The sequence below is a fragment of the Zingiber officinale genome, chromosome 1B (genome assembly GCF_018446385.1).
Source record: "Zingiber officinale cultivar Zhangliang chromosome 1B, Zo_v1.1, whole genome shotgun sequence".
NCBI classification, from domain to species: Eukaryota; Viridiplantae; Streptophyta; class Magnoliopsida; order Zingiberales; family Zingiberaceae; genus Zingiber; species Zingiber officinale.
Window position 1 is genome coordinate 1793332 of NC_055986.1, and position 24551 is coordinate 1817882.

Consider the following 24551-nt stretch of genomic DNA (forward strand, 5'->3'; position numbering starts at 1 on the left):
AGGACGGATTGATGGAGACGTCGAGATGAATATATTCACCTTTTTACTACCATTAAATATATCAAAATTTTAAGTGACTCTAGGTGTTTTTTTTTAAAAGTCGTTCTCTTTTGAAAATTCAAAAGTAATATTCCCAAATATAATTTTTCTTGTCTTTTGAATAAAAAAGTATTTTTATTATATGTTAAGTGAGAGATTTTTTTTAATCTGGAATGAAAGTGATGGTATTAAGCTATTCTAATAATATTATTATACAAAGTTAAGCTCTTAATTCTGTAAAAAAAAACTTAAAAATCAAATTTAAGATGATTTCAAAGAATTTTTCTCAAACGTTTATCAGAACTTTTCCTCCTTACTCGTATGTGACTAGACGAATTAATTGCTATGTAATTTGAGCTTTTGAATAGTCAATAATCTACATTAATTTCTAGCTTTATTGAAGGGATTTAACTTTGAAAAAAAGTGAGAGTACTAGTAATTTATTGGTCAAATCTATGACAATTTAGAAGATATGAGGGGGCATGTTAATAAAAGGAGCAGAGGGGTATAGTTGAAATTTTGATGATTCTAGGTACGTTTAGGCAGTATTAGCTTGGAAAATGAAGCGAGGCAAACCGTCGACCAAATCGACGAAGGAGCGAACACACGAAGCCCTCGCGTTCAACGGGGAGCCAACGAGACGTCATCCCGAGTGCTACTGCCTGCCATGCGATTTGACATTTTGATCTGATTGTCCCCTTTGGTCTTTGGCTTTGATTGAGATGGCGACGGCGGCAGAGCCGACTCCTCCTGCTCCATGCTGCGCGACGATAAAAGGCGGCGGAGACGCAGGGTTCCCATGCCGTGGCAGAGGAGGCGGTTGCGTGAAGGATGGCTAGGAGGTTGGTGTTCGCTGTGAACAGAGAGAGGTTCGAGTTAGCCAAGGTCGATCCTTCCACCACCTTGCTCGAGTTCTTGAGAACCCGCACTCGATTCACTGGATCCAAGCTCGGTTGCGGCGAGGGTAAGCGACTATATTTTCTCTCTCAGATTTTGTTGATTTCGAGTTGGAAATAGTCGCTTGATTCGTAAAGGTTTTCCTTTCGGGCGGCTTGGTTGTTTCCTCGTCGAAGATGAGCGTTTTCTTGCTGCCGAAGATGTTTGTATTACTTGTTCACGTAATTTTAAGGCTCTTCTTTCTTGAAGAAAAGATGCAATTTTTTCTCTGAATTGAAAGTTTCGTTAGTTTTAGAAGATGAAAGGTGTTCTTGGTTCTTCATTACTTTGGTCATCTAAAACTTCGATGTTTCATTTTATTTTGTTTGGTAGATGCCGAATTTGAACGGGGAATTAAATGTTTTGTGTTTTTTTAAATAATAAAATTGTTGGCTTTCAACTGCTAGAAGAAGATTGAATCTTCCTGTTTTTACTCTGGGCTGTTTCGTTTTTTGAATCTACCTGTTATTCGATCGAGCTGTTTCAGTTTTTTGGATATCAGTAGTCTTGATATTTCCATCTTGGGTTACATTATTTTTACTATTTGTTTCATTGACCGATTTAGATGAGAGAACTCAAGCCATCAACTTGTGTGACTCTATCATTGGTAGTAGTAGCTCACTCATCTAAGGCTATAAAACTTCTTTATTAGTCAACAACTCACCTTGTGTGACTAAATTTAAGTGTACCTTATGGCTTGGCATTCTATCAATACCTAGATTCAATTTTATACTTTAAAATAATCCCTAATTAATGCATGGTGGGTCACGTGCACCTTCTCCGTGCCTCATCACACACAGGATTAGGTCCGCTATGATACCCATCTTTATGATCCAATCAAGGACTGACCTATCAATTTGTGAGGCCCACCGTTGATTTAAAATGCTAAAACCAAGTTTATAGAAGTTACATTCATAAGCAATTAAATATTTGTCTTAATTGAAAATAATCAATATATTTCATGGTTGAAAATAATTAAATTAAGTTACTCAGTTTAAAAGACAAATTCATTTAATTTAAATACTTTTAAAAATATTTTAGTAATTTTGTATAGGGTTGGTGGCAAGAGTAAATAAATATTATATAATCAAATCTCAAACGATTGCAATTTGTTTTTGCTTTTATTATTGAGGTGGTTTATAACAGTGACAGGGATGTATCTAATAAACTGGACAGTCAGTAAACAATCCTCTCAATGAAGGTTAAGCAAATGGATTGGTTGACGCAGTGTTTTGTTGATTAGGCTTATGTATGGTTGTCAGGTGAGCTTTTAGGAGACTTAACTATAATATTCTGGCTGTGATGTGGCCTATATAAAATCAGAAATATGGAGTGAGAAAACATCATAATAGGAGTAAGTCTAATAACGTTAACAAATATATTAATTTGATCGAAATGATAATAGGATACGAGATAATACGACATATGATGTTAATTGGTTTGAAATGATGATTGGTCATCAAAGGTGGGGGTTTAGTGGTTCAATGATTGATGAGATTTTATAATACTAGAATGGATGTTTTGTCATTGCAGTTCCAAGATTGATGCAGCATGATTTAAAACTTTTGAAATGACACTTCCTAGGAGTCACCATGTTGTGTCATGTCTTGATTTAGTAATTTTAAGTTAATTGCAGAATCTTAAAGTCCAAGGTACATTTATTACTAATTAAGTAAAATATAATGACCAGAATAATGTTAACACATTATAATGAAAATTAAATAAGTAATATATACCCTCAAAGTGCCGTATGAGGCCATGTGAAGCCACTAATTTAGAAAATTTATAGATAAATTGACCATAATCTGAAAATCAGCAACTTAACCCACAGTAATATATCTGTTTATGGATTGTCAAAATGAAATTTCGGTCTAAATTCTCAGAAGTACTGACTAGATTCAATTTAATCCTATTATTTTGGATTATTAGTATTCAATTAAACTATTTAATTAAACATTTGAAAAACATACAGCAATTAGAAAAGAAAACAGAACATGAAGCAGTTAAACTAACTGGACAATTAAAAAAAAATCAAATTCCGATGTAGGAATTTTTTATAAACATTGGTTAATGTTTTGATCCACCCAAATAGATTAACCACTTGTGAAGCCTCTGATCTTGTCAAAAAAAATCAAATGCTATAACCTTCCAAATTCTTTCCAAATCTGTGCAACAAAAAATGAGACATGAAGGTAGGGTTGGTGATAGAGGGTAGATCAGATTGTTGAAATCGTGGCTTCTCATAAAAGGTTTGTTTACTTGAATGAAAAATATGAGGGGAGAGAAAGTGGCACAAAAGATATTGAAAATAATTGGACCCAAAGAGATTGAAAAGTACAAATCTCACTTGGATATCAAGTTGGGAAGGATTATGTTGCGTTCATAAAGAGACCTACTATAATATATATGACTGACAGAATACCCAATAACTAAATGCTCCGTGTGGGAAAATCCCATGACACAGCCATTAAATATTAACTTTGAGAGAAGTCAAGTATTTTTTTTTTCTAGGAAAAGATTATCTTCTAATGTTCTCATGTATTCACCATTATTCACCTGCAATTTTTAAGAAACGCCTGCCATTTAGTTCCTTGGAATCTCTATCTGGTTTTCTTCATGTGTAATCACTAAACAGCTCTTGAAGCATTCTTCCAGGTAGCGGCACTACATTTTGTTCCACTAATATAATCTATGTCGATAAATGGATTAACTTTTTCAGTTATTGGTTGTCTAGTCGTTCGCACACTCAGGCATGACATATCATTTGTTTTAACGGAATCAGGTAACTTAATTGTGCAGGTGGATGTGGGGCTTGTGTTGTTCTTCTTTCTAAATACGATCCAGTTAGTGATCAAGTGAAAGAATTCAGTGTTAGTTCTTGTCTTACACTACTTTGTAGTATAAATTTTTGCTCTGTTACCACTACTGAAGGACTTGGAAATACCAAAGATGGCTACCATTCAATTCATCAGAGGTTCTCAGGGTTTCATGCAACTCAGTGTGGCTTCTGCACTCCTGGTATGTGTATGTCACTCTTCTCTGCCCTTACAAATGCAGATAAGACTGATGGGCCTGAACCTCCCATTGGATTCTCTAAGATCACCAAATTTGAAGCTCAAAAGGCTATTTCTGGCAACCTTTGTCGATGCACTGGTTATAGACCCATTGCAGATGTCTGCAAGAGCTTTGCAGCTGATGTTGATTTGGAAGATTTGGGTCTGAATACATTTTGGAAGAAGCCAGAGGATGCAAATGTTGATAAACTACCTCCTCACGACCAAGGCAAAATTTGCACTTTTCCTGAATTCCTGAAATCTGAGATCAATTCCTCTATGGGTGCCTTGGAGAGTTCCCAAGATAGTGGCTTGCCAGAGTGTCAGTGGTATCGGCCTTCTAGCCTTGAACAAGTCTATAAACATTTGAATTCCAATGAATTTAATGAAAGTCATGTTAAATTGGTTATGGGTAACACAGGATCTGGCATTTACAAGGAAAATGACCTGTATGAAAAGTACATTGATCTCACAGGTATACCAGAACTCTCAGTTGTCAAAAGCGATAGCAAAGGAATTACATTTGGAGCTGCTGTGACAATTTCCAGGGCTATTGAAGTGCTCAAAGAAAAGGATAATAGTGTACTCCATTCGGGTGGAAAATTAATCTTTTGTAAAATTGCTGATCATATGGATAAGGTTGCTTCTCCCTTCATCAGAAATATGGCTAGCTTGGGCGGAAATCTGATTATGGCACAAAGAAATCAGTTTGCCTCAGATATTGCTACAATACTTCTTGCTGTTGGATCAATTGTTTGTTTTCAGACTGCTTCGGGGAGGTTAATTATTTCACTTGAAGAATTTCTTAAGTTGCCTCCATGTGATGACAGAACCATACTCATAAGCATACATATTCCTTATTGGAGTTCAACAATAGATTCATCCTCTGCAACTAGCAAGGTCATGGTTTCTATTCCTAAAAGTGATTCCACTTCCAGTATTCTGTTTGAAACATACCGAGCAGCTCCACGCCCACTTGGGAATGCTGTTTCTTATCTGAATTCTGCTTTCTTGGCTCATGTTATTTCTGATAAGATCTCTGGGCATCTTATTTTACAAAATCTACACTTGGCTTTTGGGGCTTATGGAAGTGAACATGCCATTAGAGCAAGAAAAGTTGAGGAGTTCTTGACGGGCAAAATTCTCACAGCCTCAATTTTACTTGGAGCCATTCATTTACTGAAAGAGACCATAATACCAAAAGTAGGCACTCGTCATTCAAGCTACAGAGCAAGTTTGGCCATTACTTTTCTGTTCAATTTTTTTCAACCACTTGCCAAAGAATTGGTTGCGGATGAGAAGATTAACCATGTGGATATATCTAGTGTTGCTACAATTACTGATTATCCAAATGGTAAAACCAATGGGTCTGAGGACATAATGCAACCAAGGACATCAAAATTTGAACAATTCTGCAATCCTAACGTCATCTTGTCTTCAAAGCAATCAGTTGAGCTTAGCACAGATTACCATCCTGTTGGCATGCCTGTCAAGAAAGTCGGAGCTGAAATTCAAGCCTCTGGTATATGTTCTGGAGTTAGTTCTTTTTTTATACGGAGTTTTTTTGTTTTCTTTTGGGTGTGTATTGCAGTTATTTATTTTCAATATCTGGTAACATCTTTTCCTAATCTTATATTCTTATGTAATTCTTAGATATGATACAAATCTGCAAGTGTTGCAGAAGATATGATCATGCATCTGCTCATTCTCTCTTAGATTTCACCTTTACATCAACTCATGATATTTAAAACTATAATATTTTCAGTTTTATTGTGTACTTGGACTACTGAACCACAGAGGCCTCATAATAATATGACAAAAATGGTTATGCTTAAGTTACCAGCTCATATAGTTCTTCAAACTAGCAAAATCATCTTTGTATTTCCATTATGGAACTGAGATTGAATCACACCTCTAATGAATATTGGAAAAATGTGAGCTCAACTTTACTGTAATCTGATCTCCATCCAGGGGAATTATTATGATAGTTTTGGTATCTAGACAATTTTTATCTACAGGCATTTTTTTTGTACTTGATCCCACTTAATACCTAGTTGTCCACTATGATAATCTTTGAAAGGATACGCTACACTACTTAGTAACCTAACACGAGCATTCTTATTGATCTGGAATTGAACTGAATATTACTTATGCATACATTTTCCAATTCTAATTATATTATATTTAGAAATTAAGATGCTTCTTTTCATATGGTTTTTTGTGTTATTGATTTTCTCCATGCAGCACGATGTGACTGTTTTTTCAATCGTTGTCTTTCTTTCGTGTGGGGATTTATTGATTACTGATCTGGTGATAAGGATGGGGGATCCTCGTCGGCGAAGGGTCAGCGACACGTGGAGGTCAAAGACCAAGGGATACAGTCAAGAAACTCGCCGACCGGACTAAGCAGGCTGACCGACTGGACACCGCAGGCTGATCGGCCGAGAATCCCCGAACCAAATCAACGACAACCTGACTAGGGGTCGGGTTTTCGATGCTCAGGTAAAAAGGGTTTCAAGGCCGAACGAGATGTCCGTTCGGCCGGTGCACAAGGCAACATAGGCAGGAGCAGTCTCATCCGAGCATATGACCGATGCATAAGTGATAGGCCTGTCGAGCGGCCGATCCGCTCGACCCTGGAACAGACAGTGAGCGCAAGAAGACAAAGGAGACAGGGGATAACATCATCCTCGAGACGTCTGCCGCCGACGTGCAGCGGAGTTGGCGGCCGAGCGGTACACAGGACCATACGGTGGAAGCTTCCACCGTCACATCCGGGATATGCTCGGACGATTGCGGAATGGCGCCAGAGGTACTTTTCTGACACCGGCTCGTTAAGGTATGTTTGGGGAAGCGTGCACGCATCGAGAAGCGTGCCCGCGCTTCCCCGGGGTCCTATATAAAGACCCCCAGACGTCGACGAAGGTATGCACAAATCTCTACTGTAGCCATATTACGCTGCCTCTCTTGTTGCCTGACTTGAGCGTCGGAGGACCGTCGCCGGGAAACCCCTCCCGACTTGGTTTCTTTGCAGGTTCGCCGGAGAAGTTACGCCACCAGTCGGAGACAGCGGAGTGTGCCACGTCCCCAGCGTCCGTCAACTCAGCGCTCGGACAGGATCAAATTGGCGTCGTCTATGGGAACGCACCTGAATTCGAGCCAAGGAGATGGAAGAAGATGGACGTCAACTTCTAGTAACCTCTCTCCCGAAGAGCTCGAAGCGCTTGTCCAAGCGCGAGCAGCGAAAATCGTAGAGCAACAGCAGAAAGCTCAGGCCGAGCGGGCAGTGCGGCAAGCGACATCAGCTTCGGTGGGATGAGCGCCACCCGAAGATCGGCAGGAGCAGCTCTTAATATGGGGGCAAAACAAGGGGCCGATCGGCACACAGATGGGAGCGCCGCCCGCCCCGATACCTTTCCATCGGGCTCTGTTCCAGACGCCCTCAGAAGTAGCGCAAGCCAATCAAAACAAGGGATCTTCATCGGACGAAGCACCCATCCGGGACGTCATGAAAGGAAAGGCGCCCCGAACAGACTCGTCACCCGAGCGGATCAACCGATAGTTTTTAGACGCCATTCTTCGCGATCCACTGCCGAAGCACTATGCGCCCCCCGCGATCGGGGAGTACAACGGGACAACTGACCCAGATGACCACCTGGGTAAGTTCGACAGCACCGCCACTCTGCATCAATACACGGATGGTGTGAAGTGCCGAGTGTTCCTCACCACGCTTTCGGGATCGGCGCATCGATGGTTTCGGAGATTGCCGAATGGATCCATCACAAGTTTCAAGGAGTTCCGAACGGCGTTCCTCCACCATTTCGTAAGCAGCAGGCGCCACCAGAAAACAAGCGTCAACCTGTTTGCCATCAAGCAAGGCGCGAGGGAGCCGCTCCGAGCGTACATCCAGCGCTTCAACCAGATGGCCATGGACATTCCCACGGTCACCTCGGAGACGATGATGAACGCGTTCACGCAAGGGCTCGTGGACGGTGACTTCTTCCGATCGCTCATCCGGAAGCCGCCTCGGGACTACGACCACATGCTACATAAAGCCAACGAATACATCAACGTGGAGGAAGCCCAGGCGGCGAGAAGAAAAGAAGCCCAGAGCGACCAACCCGCTCCCGCCGAGCGGAAACAGCTCATCAGTCACCAGCCGCTCAGAGGACCGCGAGCTGAAGCTGCTCGTCCTCATCAACACACTCGGCCGCACGGCGTCCAGGAAGTCGCGGCTGATAGGCCTAAGCCCAAGGGGAAGGTATGGACCCCAATGTTTTGTTCGCTCCACCAGTCAGTCACTCACAACACCCGCGACTGTCAGAGTCTGCCCCCCATCGCTCATCGTGCGCCAAGAAGCTACCATCGCCGATTGCCTTCGTCGGACCAGCGACATCGACAACGAAGACCCGTGCAAAGGATAGAAAGGCGATCCCCCGAGCAGCATCATCGTCAGCAGCACGGAGCCCACCACCAAGCGTCAAATGAACGGCCTCGACCTTCCGCTCGGGAGGAGGAAAATAGGGGCAACGCATCTTGAGGAGAGATCAACATCATCGCCGGAGGCCCGACCGGCGGAGATTCCAATAGAGCCAGAAAGGCACATGCAAGGCAGCTGAGGATCCACGCGGTCGGCTGCAGCCAGGAAAAGGCAAGTGGACCCGAGATCAGCTTCGGGCCCAGGGACCTCCAAGGAGTTGAAGTCCCACACGATGACGCCTTGATCATTCGAGCGGTAATAGCCAATTATACTATTCATCGTATTTTCATTGACACAGGCAGCTCGGTCAACATAATATTCAAGAAGGCCTTCGACCAATTACAAATTGACCGAGCCGAACTACTGCCAATGACGACCCCCCTCTACGGATTCACGGGAAACGAGGTCTTGCCGGTCGGCCAAGTCCGACTAGCTATCTCGTTGGGCGAGGAGCCGCTCAGAAGGACGAGGACCACCACCTTCATCGTGGTTGATGCTCCTTCTGCATACAACGTCATCCTAGGACGACCGGCTCTCAACGAGTTCCGGGCGGTCGTCTCTACCTTCTGCCAGAAGATCAAATTCCCGGTGGAGGACCAAGTAGGGGAGGTGCGGGGAGACCAACTGGCCGCTCGAAGATGCTACGTGGAGATGGTCCGGGCCGAAGCCAAGTCTGCTCGGAAAGTGTCGCGGGTCGAGGTACACGCTATTACTGAAAGGTCACCTTCTTTAGTTTATGAAGAAAAGGAGGAGGTGCAGATTGACCCTTCCCGACCGGAGGCAACCACCTTCATAGCATCCGATCTGGGGGAGAGGCAGAAGGAAAAGGTGATCAAATGCCTCCAGCGAAACTGCGACGTCTTCGCCTGGTCGACCCATGAGCTGCCTGGGGTTTCGCCGAGTGTAGCGCAACATGAACTTCATGTCCGGCCGGACGCTCGTTCGGTGAAGCAAAGGAAGAGGGACTTCAGCGCGGAGCAAAATATAATCATCCGGGCGGAGGTAGAGAAGCTCCTAGAGGCCGGCCACATAAGGGAAGTACAATTCCCGAGTTGGCTTGCAAATGTGGTCTTGGTTTCCAAGCCGGACAACAAGTGGAGAGTCTGCATCGACTTCCGGGACTTGAACAAGGCGTGCCCAAAGGACTTCTACCCCCTTCCCCGGATCGATTAGCTGGTGGACTCCACGGCCGGGTGCGAGCTGATATGAATGCTGGATGCATACCAAGGCTACCACCAAGTGTCGCTCGCCCGAGAAGACCAAGAGAAGGTCAGCTTCATCACGGCGGACGGCACCTACTGCTACAATGTGATGTCGTTCGGGCTGAAGAACGCGGGAGCCACATACCAGCGTCTGATGAACAAGGTCTTCCGGGAGCAGATCGAACGCAACTTGGAAGTATACGTGGACGACATACTTATCAAGTCCTTCCGGGCGGCCGATCTCTACGCGGACATGGAGGAGACCTTCCAAACGTTGAGAAGGTATGGCGTCAAACTTAACCCTCAGAAGTGCCTGTTCGGGGCAAAAGGCGGGCGCTTCCTGGGCTACATTGTGACTGAACGGGGTATAGAGGCGAACCTCAGCAAGATAAAGGCATTGCAGGACATGCCGCCCCCCAAAAATCTTCGAGAGGTACAGCGTCTCACCGGTCGGATAACGGTGTTGTCGATGTTCATTTCTAAGACCGCCGACCGGAGCTTGCCATTTTTCAAGATTCTCCGTAAAGCCACCAAGTTCCAATGGGACGAAGAGTGCGATCGGGCATTCGAGGAATTAAAGACTTATCTGAATTCCTTACCTGTGTTGGCAAAACCCGCCGAAGGTGAGCCGCTTCGCATATATTTATCTTCTATTGAGCATGCTGTGGGCTCGGCATTAGTAAGGTCGAGCGGTGAGGAACAGCCAGTGTACTTTTTAAGCCATATCTTAAAAGATACTGAGTCTCGCTACACCGGTCTTGAGAAGTTGACATTCGCCCTGATACTCGCCGCTCGGAGGTTGCGCTATTACTTTTTGGCACACACCATTATTGTGATGACAAATAGCCCGCTCGCAAGGGTACTCCTGAACCCTGAAGCTTCCGGACGGCTCATCAAGTGGACAACGGAACTTAGCGAATTCGACATCCAATACCAACCCCGCTCGACGATCAAAGCGTAGTCCTTGGCAGATTTCGTGACCGAAGTACAAAAGCCCGAGCCCGAAGCTACATGGAAAATATATGTGGACGGATCGTCCACTCGGCTCGGAAGTGGAATTGGGATCATGCTACTGTCGCCTCAGGGAGAGCGGATGCATTTAGCCGTCCGGCTAGATTATCGGGCAACCAATAATGAAGCGGAATACGAAGCCCTCATAGCCGGATTGCAAGCCGCGCGGCATGTTGGAGCCAGTCGGGTCGTGATCCACTCAGTTTCCCAGCTTGCCGCTCAGCAACTCACGGGCGCTTTTGAGATAAACAATGCAAGACTCAGATTGTACGCAGAGGCCTTTGAGAAACTCAGGACCGGCTTCACCGAGGTAGTGGTCCAGAAGATACCTCGAGCGGAGAACCAGGCGGCAGGTGAATTAGCCAAACTAGCAAGCTCGATATCGCCGGTCGTCATCCAACAGTCAATCGAGCAAGTATCCTTGGTAGCGCATATAGATCGGATGGAAGGTCTCACGTTCCCGAGCGATTGGAGAACGGCCATCATGGAGTTTCTGCGCTCAGGGGCCACGCCATCCGATCGGGACGAAGCTCATTTGCTGAGAAGGAGAGCTGGCCGGTTCACGCTCATTGGAGAGCAACTTTACAAAAAAGCGTTCTCCCGACCTCTGCTGAAGTGTGTCAGCTCGGAAGACGCCGAGTACATTCTCCAAGAGGTGCATCAAGGATCGTGCGGAGGTCATCCGGGCGGTCGGTCTTTGGCTAGGAAGATCCTGCTGGCCGGATACTTCTGGCCAACGCTACACGAGGACGCCGCTCGGACCGTCGCAACATGTCTTTCCTGCCAAAAGTACCACAGTTGTTCTCATAGGCCGACGGAGGAAATGAAAACGTCCACAGTATCCTGCCCGTTCGATCAGTGGGGCATGGACATCGTAGGACCATTCCCTATGGCGACTGGACAACGAAAGTTTCTACTGGTGGCCATAGATTACTTCTCCAAGTGGGTGGAGGCCGAGCCGTTGGCCAAGATAACTGAGCACATGGTCAAGAAATTCATCTGGCAAAACATCATCTGTCAGTTCGGCATCCCACGCAGGCTCGTGTCGGACAACGGGCGGCAGTTCGTCGGAAAGCAGCTCGAGGAATGGTGCAATGGATATGGCATTGAGCAGCACTTCACGTCCGTGGCGTATCCCCAAAGCAATGGTCAAGACGAGGTAGCCAACCGGGAGATACTCCGAATTCTGCGGGCTCGGCTCGACCACATGGGAGGAAGCTGGGTGGACGAGCTGCCAGGAGTCTTATGGGCCATCCGCACGACCCCTAAAGAGGGGACGGGAGTAACACCTTTCCACCTGGTGTATGGAGGCGAGACGGTCGTCCCAGTCGAAGTCGGCATAGAGTCCGTCCGGATCCAGAACTACGACGAAGATAATTCCGAGCGGAGGCAGTTAGAATTGGACTTGATCGACGAGGAGCGAGCCAAAGCGTCTGTCCGGCTGATAGCTTACAGGCAGAGAATGAAGCAGAACTACAACCGTCGCGTGATCCCCAGAGCATTCCAGGTGGGCGACTTAGTCTGGAAGAAAGTAAAGCCGGTCGAGGACGTAGGCAAGCTGGAGGCCCCCTGGGTGGGACCCTTCAAGGTCGTCGAGAAGCTCCGATCTGGAGCCTACTACTTGGAGGATGAAGACGGACGGCGGCTAGAAAGACCATGGAGCGCAAACCATCTCCAGCCCTATCGGGCTGGATGAAAGGTGCGCCGATGTAATACATTTCATGAATATTCCATGCGGATGTATCTTTTGGATGCAGGAATGAAAGTTATAAGAACTAAGCAAAGACATGGTGAAGAACCCGTGCCGTTCGGCCGGGTGTGTATTATCCGAGCCAAAATGCTCGATGGTGAAGACCCAGTGCCGTTCGGCCGGGTGTATATTATCCGAGCCAAATGCTCAATGACGAAGACCCCGTGCCGTTCGGCCGGACATATATTATCCAAGTTACAAGTTCATTTTGAAGACCGTCGAGCGGCGACGTTAAACTCTAGAGTCGGACCGGCGACTATAAACCCCCCGGCTCGAAGACCGTCGAGCGGCGACGTTAAACTCTAGAGTCGGACCGGCAACTATAAACCCCCCGACTTGAGGACCGTCGAGCGGCGACGTTAAACTCTAGAGTCGGACCGGCGATTATAAACCCCCCGGCTCGAGGACCGTCGAGCGGCGACGTTAAACTCTAGAGTCGGACCGGTGACTATAAACCCCCCGGCTTGAAGACCGTCGAGCGGCGACGTTAAAACCTAGAGTCGAACCGGCGACTATAAACCCCCCGGAAGACTGTCTGGCGTAGACGCAACAAGTCATGCAGGCCCCGGCTCAGCGATAGACACTAGCAATCGACAAGCCTTGTCCATAGGGATAAGGAAAAAATAACGAACTTCCGTCCGAATACATCGGCGAAAAGATACTAAAGAGGTCGGCATGTGAGCCGAGCGGCCGAGTTACTAAAGGTACTTCGCGACCATCTAACGAGAATTCCATTAAAAGAAGAGGGGGTGTTCAGCCGAGCGGCCTAGTTATAGAGAATACTTCGTTAAAAATTCCTTGGGAAGGCCGGGCAAGACAAGAAACGATTAACGAAAAGAAAAAGGGAGGAAACGTGAACGATTGTAGTTTGCGGTCCGATCGGAGGACCCAAGTATTGACAAAGTAAGCTAATAATAAGACGAGAGATCTCCATTAAAAGTCAGGCCCTTATAGCCGATCGGAAGCACTCCTAGAAATACATTCACTCAAAATAATTAAAGATGTGCTTGGGGATGGTAGCGAGAAGCGCTGCATTTTCCCGGACGGGAATTTCCGCTGAGGTTGGGAGGAGACCCTTGGCCTTCAAGTAGTCTGACGTGGCAGTGATGGCCAGTTCAAAGGCCTCGGCCATCCGGTTGCAAACTTTCTCAGCGAACTCGTCCGAGCGGATGTAGTTTTGCCTCAGCACGACGAAGCGGCTCGGCTCAGCCTCCTGGTACTCCTTGAAGGTAGCTTGGGAAGCTTCAAGAGCCTCCTGCAATTTCTTCAGTTCGCCCTTGTGCTTGATCGCTTCGTCCGAGCGGCTCGCCTTCTCGCCGTCCAGCTGCTCCATCAGCTCTTTGACCCGTTGCTCCAGGCCCCGCGCCTCGACGTTCTTTTTCTCCAGATTGACGATAATTGTGTTTTTCCGAGTGGTGGCTAGGCTTATTTTTTGGTCGAGTGTCTTGACTTGTCGTTCGAGTTCGGCCAGAGTATGGGCCTGATCGGCCGTCTTCTTTTGCTCAGCCGCCAACAAGTCTTGGGTCTTCTTGAGCTCTTTCTGCAGCTCGGTATATGATGGACCCTGGGGGGGCGCGCCGCCCGAACTCCTTAGCCTCTTTAGCTCTTCGTCTACCATGGCCAGACGATTGGAGACAGCAATCTCCTCCACCCATCTCTGACATAAGCAAAATTATTAATAGTCGATCGGAAACAATGCGTAAAGGACTTTAAAGAAAACACGCTTACCCCAGTGGCTTGCTGCATATGACTGTTGGCCAAGTTGCCGAGCGGAATCATCGCGACCCGGGCCCGAGCATCGGCCCACATCTCGGCGAGGGGCCCCTTTCATGGTGATCATATGCTCCGGCGCAGTTGGCCGAGCAGACTCTGGCAAAAACTCCTCGGTTGGAAGGTGTAGAGTGGCCCTGATGGTGCGGCTCGGACCGGGAGAGGTATGAGCGGAGGCAGAAGGAGCAGAAGCCGGGGCGGAAAACTTGGATAGAATAGTTGAGCGCTGGACCCGGCGGGGGGCAGGTGGGAGAGCGCTGACCGGCACAGCCTCAATGGGGTTGGCGGGCAGGTTCAATTGAGACGGAGTCCGATCGGAGGATAATGCCTCCACCATCGGAGTTTTTCCCCGAGAATCGGATCCAGCCCGCTCGGATACGCGAACAGCAGAATTGGCCGAGCGCAGTGGTGTCTCCGTCCGACGCCTCTTTTGTTTGAGCGGGCGCTCGTCCTCCTGGTTGGAGCTTTCTTCTTGCACGACTGGCTCTCGGCGTGCATTATCTCCTCCCGTCACCTCCACGGGGGAAGTCCGAGCGACCGACTCCTCCGCGTTGGTCTCACTCTCACCCTCATGAGAGCCGACCGGAGTGATGCCCAGCTGCTCCAGCTCTTTGGTAGCTGCCGCCTCGAGCGCCTCGGCTTTCCTCTTCAGGATCCCTTGCATCACGGACTCCATGACGATATTTGCTGCAAAGGAAAAAGAAGAAAATCAGTTAGCACTCAAAGTACATTTGCAAAGGAAATCCTTACCAAAACTGCTCGGAAGTGGAGTGCGGCTCGGACTAAGGCCAAATATGTACAACACGCCTTCGGGCAGAAGCTTGTTGATATCGAGCTTCAGACCGGCAAGCACGTTCGCGGCCTCGAGATAGTCCGGTTGGGTCTTGAATCTTTTTAGCTCGGGAGAGGTAGGCGGTCCGACCTGCCATTTGGTTCTGAAGGCAGCCCGCTCGGGGAGACGAAGATAAAAGTAATACTCCTTCCAGTGTTTATTGGAGGAAGGAAGTTTATCAAAGAAAACTAGACCGGGCCGAGCCTGGAATAGATAGGTACCCAGCTCGGATTGCTTAGGATAGTAAAAATAGTAAAAGATTTTCGATCGGAGAGGGATGCGGTGTATTTTAAACAGTACCACCACTCCACACAAAAGGCGAAAGGTATTGGGCACTAGTTGGGCGAGTGGAAGGCCAAAGAAGTTGCAAACATCGGTGAAGAAGGAATGAAGAGGAAACCGCAAACCGACGGTGAATTGGTCGCGGAAAAAACAAATGGCTCTGCTCGGCGGTTTGTGAGGCCGAGCGGATGGTGAGGGTAGTATAAGTTCAAAGTCAGATGGAATGTCAAAACCATCAAGTAAAACCTCGGCGTCACGCCGCTCGAAGCGGGACTCCAAGGTAGTATACCAAGGACCTAAAGTGGGTTCTACAGGGTGGGATGAACTGGCCATTATCCGAGCGGACAGACAGCAAAAGCTGAGAGAATAGAAAACGACACAAGGCAGGGAGAAAATGGGAGAAACAGTGACCAGAAGACGGGAACTCGACAAAGAAGACGAGGAAAATAGAGAGGAGAAGAGGAGAAACCTTACGAAGAGGCTGGGGATAGAAGGGAGGCAGCGAAGAATCGTCGGAAAACGGAGAAGAAGGGGTCGCCGGAACACCGAAGCACCGAAGAGAGACGGAGGAACGCGAAGGAAGAAATGTGGCGGAGGGACGAGGCGACGACTTTATAAGGTCGGGCCCGATCGGCCTCGACCGTCCGATGCAGGTCACAGGAACCAAGGCCCCCATCGGGCCGTTCATTTCAAACCGCCGATGTCCCATCGGACACACCGCCGAGCCGTACGATGACGCCAGCAGATGCGCCACGTGGCATCATGTCATAAGGGCGCATTTAATGAGCGTCATTACGGCGCGCAGCGCACGTGCTCGGTCTTAATGGAGGAGATTTGCACGAATCCTGAAGAGATCCGAGGGGCGTCAGCGAGGAACCTTGACGCGGCAGCAAAGCCGACGCTCGGAAAGGGCCGAGTGGCCGCTCGAGGAACCCTCCAGAGTGGCAGGGCGATGTCATTCAAGCCGACCGGCAGTCCAGTCAGTCGGACTTGGCGCCTCCTTCGATTAGACTTGAAGGGGAGGCATGTGATACGGTGATAAGGACGGGGGATCCTCGTCGGCGAAGGGTCAGCGGCACGTGGAGGTCAAAGACCAAGGGATACAGTTAGGAAACTCGCCGATTGGACTAAGCAGGCCGACCGACTGGACACCACAGGCCGACCGGCCGAGAATCCCTGAACCAAATCAACGACAACCTGACTAGGGGTCGGGTTTTCGATGCTCAGGTAAAACGGGTTTCAAGGCCGAACGAGATGTCCGTTCAGCTGGTGCACAAGGCAACATAGGCAGGAGCAGTCTCATCCGAGCATATGACCGATGCACAAGTGATAGGCCTGCCGAGCGGCCGATTCGCTCGGCCCTGGAACAGACAGTGAGCGCAAGAAGACAAAGGAGACAAGGGATAACATCATCCTCGAGACGTCTGCCGCCGACGTGCAACGGAGTTGGCGGTCGAGCCGTACACAGGATCATACGGTGGAAGCTTCCACCGTCACATCTAGGATATGCTCGGACGATTGCGGAATGGCGCCAGAGGTACTTTTCTGACACTGGCTCGTTAAAGTATGTTTGGGGAAGCGTGCACGCATCGAAAAGCGTGCCCGCGCTTCCCCGGGGTCCTATATAAAGACCCCCAGACGTCGATGAAGGTATGCACAAATCTCTACTGTAGCCATATTACGCTGCCTCTCTTGTTGCCTGACTTGAGCGTCGGAGGACCGTCGTCGGGAAACCCCTCCCGGCTCGGTTTCTTTGCAGGTTCGCTGGAGAAGCTACGCCACCAGTCGGAGACAGCAGAGCGTGCCACGTCCCCAGCGTCCGTCGACTCAGCGCTCGGACATGATCAATTACTAAGGCTTCACATTTTGATTTGATGGAAATGATAGAAATATTATACTTTCTTTCTGAATTTGTGGGCTTGGAAGAACTTTTAACTCTTTCTTGTGCGGTTAATAATGGATTGCTAAATTACACACCATTATCATTTTGCAAATGTTACTTGTTTAGCAAGGTCATAGTTTATGTAGTTATCACTATTTGGTTTTACTAAATCTTATTACCAAACTAGGTGAAGCAATATATGTTGATGATATTCCTTCTCCTAAAGATTGCCTTTATGGAGCATTTGTGCACAGCACACGTCCTTTGGCTCATATAGAGGGCGTTACGTTCAAATCTACACAGGCATCACAGAAAATCATTGCTTATATTGGTGCTGGTGACATCCCAAAACAAGGGGAAAACATTGGATGCAGATTTGTTTTTGGAGATGAACCACTATTTGCTGATTCTTTGACTGAATATGCTGGTCAATGTCTTGGTGTTGTGGTATACCCATTCTCCTCTGACTAGTTTTATCGCTATCTGTTTAAGTGGAGTATTTCACAATTTAGTAGAGTTAATTGTCGTCAAATAAAAATATGCATTCTAAAAAGTAGTACAAAGAATGCCACATGAGCTACATTTATTTATTTGATTGCTCTAGGTAGCAGAAACACAGAGATATGCCAACATGGCTGCTAAACAAGCAAACATACACTATTCCAATGAGGACTTGGAACCTCCAATCCTATCCATCGAAGATGCTATCGCAAGGTCAAGTTTCTTTGATGTGCCTCCCGCAATCTACCCTAAGCAGATCGGTGATCTGACCAAAGGAATGGATGAAGCTTATCATAAGATTCTCTCAGCCGAGGTAATTTCATGTACTTTTTCTCACAGTTTAACCAAGATAAATGGTAGTAACTTCTTCATCTTCAGCTTGGCTAGTGTTTTTGCTGGCTATTTTATATTCTTGGGATTTCTTGCTATGTGTTTGCTATTGGATTCTTTTACATTCTTTTTTGTATTTCACATAATATCTCCAATGTTGTTTGTGAATCTGCCATTCTTCATGCCCTAGTGACAGAGTATATGACTATTTGATGTCTGTTGCATTTGCCTCCAGAGGGGTTTACTTGCCACGTTCATAATAAAGTAATAGAATAAAATGCACATGAGAAATTTATATCCACATGCTTATCTCCTTAGTTCCTGGCCAATATTATTTAAAGACAAACCATCTACCATAGTAAATGACAAAAAAAAAGACCAACCATAATTTCTAAAGGTAGTCTCTGCCAGATCATTTATTCTTTAGAAATTCCAATTTTGCGGTAATGAACTTGAACAGAAAAAATTTCATCTTGTAGTTGATCAATAATTGGTACATCAATGAACAGAAGAGCATAAATATTTAGTGAAAATGACATTTGGTAGTGGTGCCACATTTACATTTCTGTAAATTTCTGACATTAGCTGTATTTTCTTGTAATCAAAGATGCTTCTAAGATGATGGCCACCTAGAAATAAAGTGACAATTCCGAAGTTAAATGATTGAAATAGTTATATAGGTGCCACCTGGCATTTTTGAATACTAGTGTCTAGTAACGACCTATCTTGCTCACATGGTGGCACACATGTTTCTAGACTCTCCACTAGAAGTAGCATTCTGCTTCTTTCAGTATGATTTTGATTTAGCTATCCCAAGAAACAGCATGAGTAATTTTCCTGTGTTCTGTTACGTTTCTAATTAACTGTCTGTGATGTTTATCTACAGATTAAACTCGGTTCCCAATATTACTTTTACATGGAAACACAGACAGCTCTTGCCATTCCAGATGAAGATAACTGCATTGTGGTTTATAGTTCAACTCAATTTCCTGAGCATACCCAGAGTGTGATTGCAAAATGCCTTGGAGTACCGGAGCATAATGTTCGTGTAATTACAAGAAGAGTTGGAGGAGGTTTTGGTGGGAAAGCACTACCATCCATGCCGGTGAGCTTCAAAATTTACAAAAAAAAAAAAAATCTATTTGAAGTGTTTCATATGGATATGATCCAATATTAGAACTATTTTGCCTTCATTTTTACTGGAGAAATGATAATGAACATATAATACAGAGTGAAGAAGACTTTGGATAACATATATGCTAGCATTACCCTAGGTGAAGCATGATCTTATTTTCTCCTCTTTGTATCTATTTGTTTTAGTTACCATGTATTGTCAGAACAACATGTCTTGCCAGTATCACTCAATGACATGACATTTAGATTACTCGTGTTTGAATTTTATTAGACATTTCCCTATTCAAGATTGTATATTTTTCATCCAAGAAGACCAATGCAATTCTTTTTGTGATAATGCAATATACAGAAAGTTAAAATAGTAAGGCCAAATCCTTAATGTTATATGAGACACCATATGCATTTACTATTATATGAGATTGTCCTAGAAATGGTTTATAATGATCTGCTATGTTAAACTGAAATGTGTTTAATCTTCTTTCATATAATTGTAACTTCTGGTATTTGGTGAACTTTACTTCCCACATATTGGTGTTTAGGAAACTACAAAAAGATTATATCTCTTAGCTAATGTTTTATTGAGAACTCAATTAAGATAATATCCTAATATGCAAGGTAGTTCAATTATTTTATTTTTGGCAGCAGTTTATTTAATGCTGTGTTAAAACTCTAAAATATGTTGTGATATATAGATAGCAGCCGCATGTGCTCTTGCAGCATTTACATTGCATCGTCCAGTTAGGATGTACCTTGATCGCAAAACAGATATGATAATGATAGGAGGACGACACCCAATGAAAATAAACTATTCTGTGGGTTTCAAGTCTGATGGGAAGATTACAGCCTTGCACTTGGATTTATTTATAAATGCAGGCATAACAATGGATATTAGTCCACTTATTCCATCTGCTGTTATAACAGCTTTGGAAAAGTACAATTGGGGTGCTCTCTCTTTCGATATCAAGGTATGCAAAACGAATCTTGCAACTAAATCAGCCATGCGAGCTCCAGGAGATGTACAGGGATCTTATATTGCTGAAGCTATTATTGAACATGTAGCAGCTTTCCTATCCATGGATACTGATTCTGTCAGAAAGAAAAATCTGCACACCTACGAAAGCCTTAGGTCATTTTATGGACCCAGCAGTGGTGATGCTTCAGAATATACTCTACCTGGTATAGTCGATGAATTGGCTTCAACAGCCAGCTATCTGCAACGCCTTGGAATGGTCCAATATTTCAATAATTGCAATAAGTGGAAAAAACGAGGAATATCCTGGGTACCTATTATATACCGTGTTACACCAAGGCCGACGCCAGGGAAAGTATCTATTCTAAATGACGGCTCAGTAGTTGTTGAAGTTGGAGGTGTTGAAATAGGCCAGGGACTGTGGACAAAGGTAAAGCAAATGGTAGCATTTGTTCTTGGACAGCTTTGGGATGACGCAAGTTTAAATCTTTTGGATAAGTTGAGGATCATCCAAGTAGATAGTTTGAGTTTGATTCAGGCAGGTTTTACTGGTGGAAGCACCACATCTGAATCAAACTGTGAAGCAGCTCGTCTTGCTAGTAGTATTCTAGTCAGCAGATTGAAGCCACTCAAGCAAAGTTTAGAAGAACAAATGGGTTCAATCTCATGGGAGACCCTAATTTCCCAGGTGTGCATTTACATCTCGAAGTAGATTGACTATTATTTAGTCATTGTTGTAGCTCATTTCTGTAATTCATCTCTGGCACTGGGGAGCAAGTGTTCATTTCCATATCACTTATAATACATTTAGTAGTTAATTGCATACTAGAATTAAATAATAGAAAATTACAACACCACCTCTTCTATTTAGGGGAAATGCTTTCATATCTGCCACAAAATAATATCACGTTTAAAAGCTTTAAATTGTCATATATCTTTATCTTTACTCTAAGGCCAGTAAGATCAGTCAGTTACTGTCATGTAGGTAAAATGAAATAAATTATATGGTAAGTTTTTGGATGCCTAAATGCCCGTTTTGTGAAAGATTAGTTGTTCTTAAAACATTGGCAAGAATATTACTGTCAATTGAAGTTTTTCGCTCACAATCAACAAGCAAACACTAACTGTGATATATGTTTATCTTCCATATATTCTACTTAGATTATTGTCTGTCTTAACCCACTTTTAAATGCTATTGTTAATGAAAATGATGAAACAATTTGGAAACCTACAATGCATTTGTTTTTCATGAAATTTATCCTACATTTATGTGCATAAATGCTAATGCCATGTGAGGTCTGTGTTAGACCTTGGCTAATCTATATTATCTATAGTAGCATATAAGCTCTAAAATCTTTAGGTATATACATACTAAACTCAATTATAGTGACAAAATGAGAAACAATGTTTTGAAGGAATATGCACTTTCCAATTATATTACCTTTATGGTGTTTTCTTCAATCGATAATTGTTGGGGTAGAGGTTTCTCGTAGGATTTAGTTGCTGTAACTTTCCCATCCATTAATTGACAACTCAGATGTATATCAGTAGTAGTCAATCTCACATAATACATTTTTGTCCTCTTTTGCTATTTTGACGGTATGCGCCTACTTTGGAGTTCATCCCTAATTATTTACATTCCATTATGAATTATGCACAGGCAACTATGCAAGCAGTGAACTTGTCAGCAAGTGCTTTTTGGGTCCCTGAGAATAAATTAGACTATCTGAACTATGGAGCTGCTATAAGTGAGGTAGCTTCATATAATCATTGGTGTTTTCACCTTTAATTCCATTGCTCATAACATTGTGGTGTTGCAATAGCCCGCTTTATTCAAGTTTAATTTGCATTCTTTGTAACTTGTGATTTGGTGCACAATGTAGGTGGAGGTTGATATTCTTACAGGAGCTACTACCATCTTAAGGACAGATCTTACTTATGACTGTGGGCAGAGCTTGAATCCTGCTGTGGATCTAGGACAGGTCTGGTGGATGTTTCCATTGAATCTCTTCTTTCATCTGCCTTTTTTGTCTATTTCTTTTTATTTTTATCGTGATAACAACAAAATGTCTCTCTAAATAAGGGGCCATTTGGATCTCATTGTGCAAATTTTATGACTGCAATATGCCATTGGGAACCCATAGTTCTTTTACTACAATTAATCTTGCTCTCTTTTTTCTACAGATTGAAGGTGCCTTTGTTCAAGGAATTGGGTTCTTTTTGTACGAGGAACATGTGGAAAACTCAGATGGCTTGGTAGTTTCAGACGGTACTTGGACATATAAGATCCCTACCATCGACACCATCCCGAAGCAATTCAACGTTAAACTAATGAAAAGTGGGCATCACGAGAAGCGTCTACTTTCCTCAAAGGGTATGAACACGAATTTTGTTCACAGTTATTTCTCTACTATGACAACTAACTCTACTTTGAAACCTGAATCTGTAAAGTAGCTGATAAGCTTCTTGCATGTGCAGCTTCCGGAGAACCACCACTGCTTCTGGCTTCTTCAGTTCACTGTGCGGTTCGAGAAGCGATAAGAGCTGCTCGGGCCGAGTTCTCATCCAACGACGATAAACATTCCACATCAACATTCCAACTCGACGTTCCAGCAACCATGCCAGTAGTGAAAGAGTTGTGTGGCCTCAACACGGTGGAGAAGTACTTGGAGACTTTGGCGTCTTCTCAAGGGAAAGTGGAAGCCTAACAAGCTTGACTTGGTATATACAGAAGCAAGATCAGATACAATATAGTGATGTCCAGGCATCCTTTATTCACTCGAACAAATAGTTATATATCTAGTGAGTGATTCCTAATCTAGTTATATATTTGCTTTGTCGTCTGATGTTGATCAATAAGAAGTTAGTGCCATGCAACTGCCTCTGTTCTCTTCTGAAAACTATCGACATAGAAGACTTCCCTATTGAAAGGTCACCCACAAAATTACAATTCCAAAACCACAAAATAAAATCATCCAATTTAAACATTTAATTACATGCAAAATAAAACCACCCAATTGCTCCAGCCGCCGGTCCAAAGCGTCGAGGTAAGCCAAAACACTCCCGAACCCCGTTTCACGGTGAGGACTGGTAAAAGATAATTTAGGACGGGTAAAAGATAATTTATTCGTCCAGTGTCCCTGTCAATCTATCTCTAGATTAATACGGATGATCGTCACCTGTCAATCTATCTCTAGATTAATACGGATGACGATGACGGATGACGATGACAGTTGGACGGGTGATTTATCACAGATGAGATCCTCTGTCCCAAAAATATTGTGTTCCCATGTCCCAGCATCGATCGGACGGTTATGACATTTTCATGATGTATACTACATCCTTGAGATATGATTTAATTTGTCTGATCAACATTAAAACATAAAGATACAATATTTTTAGAACAGAAGATCTCATCTCGATTTATCAATATCATCCTTTACTTCCAAATTGAAATGAAATACCCCCACTAATTAATAAATCGATCTCAGTGGATTATCGATTATGGACCGTCCGATGAAGGAAATGAGAAGTGAGCACCGTCTATCGAGAGAGCGTAGCAGTGGACAATATCTTCCATTAAGTTGACCGTTCTAATATTTCAAATTTGTGGGTCCCTTTTAGAAGGGGCAACGGTTGAACCGTTGAAACCTCGAACTTAGCAGCTTATTTATTAAATAGAAGAAAAGAAAAGAATTTATTTTTTATGAAATAAATAGAAAAAAATTTATTTCGGTAAACAGTTCTTAGAATTCTTCAGATGTGTGGCATTAATCATCAGGTGCCGACCTTATTAATATTAACAAATCAGAGGTTATACAAAGAGAACACATTTACTTTAATTTTAGTAACAAATTTAGTTTAGTAATTAATTTTTATAAAGTAATTAGTTATTTTGAAATAAATTTTTTCTAAATCAATTCACCCAAATTTTGATGGTGTTATTTTCATATAAAGTTAGATTATGCTCATTTTTGAACGGGTCGTATTAAATATAACTAACATAACTATAAATAAATAAAGAATACTATTTTATAATAAAGATTTTTTTTTAAAAAAAAATGTTTAAAACAGTATAGATGTACAAATCGTTGAATGATCTCTGAATAAGTTCAAGAGGGCTGAAAATTTTTGATGTTCAAATTTAGGCGGTTATAGATTCAATGTCATTTTCAGTAAAAATTTATGATACATGTATAGGGTGTACTCAATGTGTACGAGCTTACCCTACGGATGTGTTGGAAATGATACCGTGGGATGAATGTGAAGCTAAGCAAATTACTTCCGCACCCAGAATCGAGGATTGTGTAGATTGTAAGAGATGTTAATTTGCTTGTCCAACGGATATTTTGAGTGCACGTGTCTTGCGATCAAACATG

The 24551-nt window shown here is 44.2% G+C and overlaps 1 protein-coding gene across 1 annotated transcript; it reads left to right on the forward strand.

Annotated features, from left to right (window-relative positions):
- The first annotated feature begins 667 nt into the window (after positions 1 to 667).
- On the forward strand, positions 668 to 23049 carry LOC122046391 (indole-3-acetaldehyde oxidase-like). The gene is made up of 10 exons (XM_042607078.1): positions 668 to 1003; positions 3775 to 5550; positions 17425 to 17684; positions 17842 to 18051; positions 18955 to 19173; positions 19895 to 20860; positions 21833 to 21925; positions 22056 to 22154; positions 22357 to 22546; positions 22651 to 23049. The coding sequence occupies exons 1-10, from the start codon at positions 871 to 873 to the stop codon at positions 22878 to 22880; spliced, it is 4176 nt and encodes a 1391-aa protein (XP_042463012.1). The 5' UTR covers positions 668 to 870; the 3' UTR covers positions 22881 to 23049.
- The last annotated feature ends 1502 nt before the right edge of the window (positions 23050 to 24551 follow it).